We start from the raw sequence: 5,510 nt of genomic DNA on the forward strand, positions 1-5,510 counted from the left end.
GACTGGTTGGTCTGAAGGGTCTGTTTCCAGGCTGCATGACTCCATAGCACGGAATGAATGGGGATCCATCCCAAAGATGATAAAGGTTTCAAGCACTACCTTCGGCAAATGTGTGGACTCCCTCCAGATAACTGAGGGCAGTGGGGCACTGTGAGGGTCAGTAGATCAGTCAGCCAGCCAGTTCTTTCCAGGAGACTTGTCTCTCAAGAAAGGAAGTGGTTTCCTGTCCCATCAGCCAGATTATCCAGTTTGGATTAGGTCCTATATTTCCAACAAAATATGTAGACAGGGCAGTGTCTATAACAAATATGTTATTAAACTTGGAAGAGTGCTGAAGACATACACAAGGATGTTACCAGGATTCAAGGGTCTATGTAAAAGGGAGAGGTTGGACAAGCTAAGATATTTTTATTTAGAGCATTAGAGACTGAGAGACGTGCTGGGGCGGGGTGGGGGGCATCGTGAAAGCTACACACAGACTGTCATCCCGAGTGTGGAATTGAACCCAGGTCAGCATCGTGAGGCAGTGGTACTAACCACGGAGTCACCATGCCACCCCTGAGCCATGTAGGTGGGCTTGTTGGGGGGGGGGGGGGGGGGGGGGGGGGAAGTGCGAGTCCAGCACAAAACAAAAAAAAGCTCACTGCACCCACTGTCAGAATGGGCAGGAGGTTCAGCCTTGGGGGTGACCCACAGCAGTGTCACTGGTGGAATCTGATTGTTGGATGCACTGGTGCCCCTGCTGGTGCCTCCGCAAGTTGCAGAACAACGTGAACCTCCGCCCACAGTCAGGGCAGGCAAACGGCTTCTCCCCGGTGTGAACCCATTGGTGGGCCAGCAGGTTGGAGGAGCGGGTGAACCCCTTCCCACACTCGGGGCAGCTGAATAGCCTTTCCCTGGTGTGGACCCGCCGGTGGGACAACAGGTCAGAGGAATTGCTGAAGGCCTTACAACACTCAGAGCAGGCAAAAGGCCTCTCCCCCGTGTGGACCCGCTGGTGTCTCAGTAGGGTGGAGGTACTGCTGAAGACCTTCCCGCACTTGGGGCAGCTGAAGGGCCTCTCCCCCGTGTGGACCCGCTGATGGGCAAGCAGGTTGGAGGACTTATTGAAGGCCTTCCCACACTCTGGGCAGCTGAAGGGCCTCTCCCCCGTATGGACCCGCTGATGGGCCAGCAGGTTGGAGGAATTGCTGAAGGCCTTCCCACACTCTGGGCAGCTGAAGGGCCTCTCCCCTGTGTGGACCCGCTGATGGGCCAGCAGGTGGGACGATTTCCTGAAGGCCTTCCCACACTCTGGGCAGCTGAAGGGCCTCTCCCCAGTGTGGATTCGCCGGTGGGTCAGCAGGGAGGAGGAATAGCTGAAGGCCTTCCCGCACTCTGGGCAGCTGAAGGGCCTCTCCCCCGTGTGGATTCGCCGGTGGGTCAGCAGGGAGGAGGAATAGCTGAAGGCCTTCCCGCACTCTGGGCAGCTGAAGGGCCTCTCCCCCGTGTGGATCTGCTGATGGGCCAGCAGGTGGGACGATTTCCTGAAGGCCTTCCCACACTCTGGGCAGCTGAACGGCCTCTCCCCCGTGTGGATTCGCCGGTGGGTCAGCAGGGAGGAGGAACAGCTGAAGGCCTTCCCGCACTCTGGGCAGCCGAAGGGCCTCTCTCCCGTATGGACCCGCTGATGGGCCAGCAGGATGGAGGAATTGCTGAAGGCCTTCCCACACTCTGGGCAGCTGAAGGGCCTCTCCCCCGTGTGGACCCACTGATGGGCCAGCAGGATGGAGGAATTGCTGAAGGCCTTCCTACACTCTGGGCAGCTGAAGGGCCTCTCCCCCGTGTGGACTCGCCAGTGCGTCAGCAGGTTGGAGGAGTCGCTGAAGGCTTTCCCACACTCATGGCAATTGAAGAGCCTCTCCCCTGCGTGACATCGCTGGTGGGTCTGGAGGTTGTCCACCCAAGTGAACCCTTTCCCGCATACGGAGCAGTAAAACGTCCTCTCACCAGTGTGTATATGCTGGTGGGCTAGCAGGACACAGGAGCAAGTAAAGCCCTTTGCCCGCTCGGGGCAGGAGAATGGCCTCTTCCCAGTGTGATTGCACTGATGAGCCGCCAGGACAGATGGGACACAGAAGTCCTTCCCGCAGTCGCCACAATTCCATGGTTTCTCAACAGGTTGTGTTTCCTCGGGTTTCTCCATGGCCGAAGCTTCAGCTGCACACACACGTGTACAACCCCGCCATGAATTCTTCTTTCCAGGCAGTAGAGTTGTTTCAGGCTCCACACTCAGTGCGCTGCAACAGTAGGGTCTTTCAACCAGTGCCCCCGTACTCAAACAGGAACCAAAAAGAAAGCTTTGCTCCTTCTCACAGAATCATAGTTGAAAATTGTTGTGGTCCTGATGGACTGAGTAACTGTCAGACACTGATGTGAAAGGGAGGACTGGAGACGCTGGAGAGTCAGAGCCAAAAACTGCATCGCTGGAAAAGCGCAGCATCAGAGAAGCAGGAGAATCAACATTTTGAACATAAGCCCTTCATCTGTTGACTTTGAAACTTCTGTCTTTAGATAGTCTGTAAGAAAAGATTACAAAAGTCATCATTGCCAGTCCGGTTAAGAATGAGATATCAAGGCATTGACACTGACACCAGAGAGAAACTGTACACATAGATGTGGCAAATGTTAGTGGCAAGCCAGAGTGATAGAGATATTAGGCACAGAAACAGACCCTTCGGTCTAATTCATCCGTGCCAACTAGATAACCTAACCTCATCTCGGCCGATTTGCCAGCATTTGGCCCATATCGTCTCAACCCTTCCTAATCGTACACCCATCCAGATGCCTTTTAATGTCATAATTGTACCAGCACCCACCACTTCCTCTGACAGCTCTTTACTTAAACACGCCACTTTCTGCATGAAAGACTTATCCCTTAGGTTCCTTTGTTAAGTTCTTTTGCTTGAGCTTCTTACACTGCAATACGCCAACTTCTGTGAACAACCAAACTTTATTAAGTACAGTACAAGCTGTGGAGAAACTAATAACACTCTTTGCAATGCTGGTACACAACAGTACCAAACAAAAACCCCTTAAAAAAAGTAAAACTGAAACAGAGGCTTACAGTTGAAGTTAGAAGGCCAGAAGAAGGAGAGAATGTTAGCAGTCATTCTCCACATAGTCCACTGCTTAACCCAAACGAGACTTCAGCTTTCAGGACTGACCACACCCTTTCATTATACAGGTCACTTCTAAAACATAAAAGCTTTGGCCTCAAGACTCATCTGTTCACATATAACCAAAAATGCCTCCCAATACCATTTTTCATCTCTGTACTAAACCAGTCGCTTCGGAGCCCGGGTTTTTTTTACCATCGCTCTGAAAAAAACTAAGGACACAGCATCCTTGAGAAGAAGGACCAGCTTTTAGTAAAAGGACCAGCTTTGTGACAGAGGGATATAGGCCAAACACTGGCAGGTGGGATTAGATTAGTTTGAGAACATAGCATGGAGTAGTTGGACTGAAGGGACTGTTTCTGTGCTGTTTGACTCGGTAACTGTTCTGCAATGGTCTGAAAACCATTTTCTTGCCTTCCCCCATAAACATCCACTTCTTTGTTGTTCCAAAATCAGATGAACTCAGCCTTGAATATATTCAATGATCCCATAACTGCAGGAAGACATCCCCACTTCTGGACTCAATTACTCTTGCTAATATAACACGTGCTTTGCTCATTGCTTGCTACATCTATCTGACAACTGGCATTGACTGGTATGGAAGGATGCTGAGGCCCCTTTATACACATTCCTGATGAAGGTCTCGTGCCTGTAACGCTGACTCTCCTGCTCCTCGGATGCTGCCTCATCTGCTGTGCATTTCGAGCACCACACTTTTCGACTCTGATCTCCAACATTTGCAGTCCTCACTTTCTCCACATCCTAATATATCACCAGTTAAACAATGCATCTCCTTTCTGCTTCCCCACCCCACAAGGGAATGCTATCACTTCACATCATGGTACTGCATTTTCCATGAGTTTGCCAACTGAGACACAGACCTGGCCCAACTTTTCCAGAATCTGTCCCCTCCATAAATTGAGATTGTGAGAGACAGACAATAGGGTGTCTCTGATTAGCAGGAGGACTACGCTCCTTCCGGTCCTCCAGTGCTTCCTATTGGCCCAACAAAAGGAGATCACGCGCAGTTTCCGCGGACAACCAGGAGCACGCACAGGTTTTGCTGACACCGGCGAACATGCGCAGTTGTCACCGAGGAGCATGCGCAAGACGCTCTGTGAAGTTGCTGGTGTTACTGACAGGTTTTGTGCCCAAATGACAATTGGAGACAAGAAACGCTGGAGCGACATTTTATATTTATCCTGCGACTCGACATTTTATTTCTTTTGCATTTTATTTGACTACTCATCTTTTTCTCAGGGTAGGGGACTCCCAAACGGGAGAGCATAGGTTGAGGGTGAGAGGGAAAAGATTTAAAAAGGACCTAAGGAGTAGAAAAAAAAGTGTGAAAGTTAATTCCCCTCAAGAAGTGCCCTGTCCAAACCTGCACATCTTTGGATTGTGGGAAGAAACCGGGGCACCCAGAGGAAACCCAAACAGACACAGGGAGAATGTGCAAACTCCACACAGTCACCCAAGGCTGGAATCGACCATGGTGGTGTGAGGCAGCAGTGCTAACTAATATTCGCAAAATACTAAATTCAAACTTGATTGGAATTCAGTATTTTGGGGCAAGATTTAAATCAATTGGCCAAAATTGAGTATATTTTTGTCTCCAGGCAACCCAGCTACTGAGCTGTTAAAATGTTAAATTGTTACCTTGTTCAGAACGTTTGGTGCTATGTCAGGTGGTTCTGCTCACTTTTCAACTCTCTTGAAGGTAGAATACACCTCTACACCTTCTAACAGAACCAATTTTCAAGACTAGGTATCGGCCATTCACCCCTAACAGGTGAAAGTGAGTACTGCAGATGCTGGAGATTAGAGTCAAGACTATGGTGCTGGAAAAGCACAGCAGGTCAGGCAACATCCAAGGAGCAGGAAAATTGACATTTTGGACAAAAGCCTCATTCACCCCGAACAGCCTGTCCTCAACTGCACATAGTTCAAAGCAAGTTTGAGAAAGATGGCTGCAGCTTTGTCTTAATATAAAATTGAACATGCGTTCAAACTTTAATGCTGTTTCTGAATATATTATTTTAGCTATTCTGAATTTGAAAGATCAGCCATTTCTCGTGCACCCCTATCTCCCAGGCAGTGTCATCACCAACCATTCTCTCTCTCTCTCTTCTGAGATGAGCTTGATACAGCGATCAAAGAGAGCTCGAGGCATGAGAAAGTTTAGTGGGAGTTGGAAGAGATACAGAATGGACAGGGTGACAGATTGTGGGGGCCATGAGAGACTGGGGGGAACAGAGGGTGGTGGGGGTGGAAAGGAAAGACTCGGGGGAAAAAGGGTGGAGGAAGACAATGAGGGCGAGAGAGAGTAAATGGGGGGCAGAGAGTTGCGGG

At 50.0% G+C, this 5,510-nt stretch overlaps 1 protein-coding gene across 1 annotated transcript; it reads right to left on the reverse strand.

Annotated features, from left to right (window-relative positions):
* Positions 1-607: 607 nt before the first annotated feature.
* On the reverse strand, positions 608-4,866 carry LOC140460529 (uncharacterized). Its single transcript, XM_072555101.1, has 2 exons — positions 4,818-4,866; positions 608-2,558 (listed from the first exon to the last, which is right to left on the reverse strand). The coding sequence occupies exon 2, from the start codon at positions 2,183-2,185 to the stop codon at positions 674-676; it is 1,512 nt and encodes a 503-aa protein (XP_072411202.1). The 5' UTR covers positions 2,186-2,558; positions 4,818-4,866; the 3' UTR covers positions 608-673.
* Positions 4,867-5,510: the final 644 nt, after the last annotated feature.

The sequence above is a fragment of the Chiloscyllium punctatum genome, chromosome 36 (genome assembly GCF_047496795.1).
Source record: "Chiloscyllium punctatum isolate Juve2018m chromosome 36, sChiPun1.3, whole genome shotgun sequence".
Taxonomy (NCBI): domain Eukaryota; kingdom Metazoa; phylum Chordata; class Chondrichthyes; order Orectolobiformes; family Hemiscylliidae; genus Chiloscyllium; species Chiloscyllium punctatum.

Excerpts from the sequence above, each read along its gene's own strand:
- LOC140460529 (XM_072555101.1), bottom strand. The coding sequence starts at position 2,185 with ATGGAGAAACCCGAGGAAACACAACCTGTTGAGAAACCATGGAATTGT.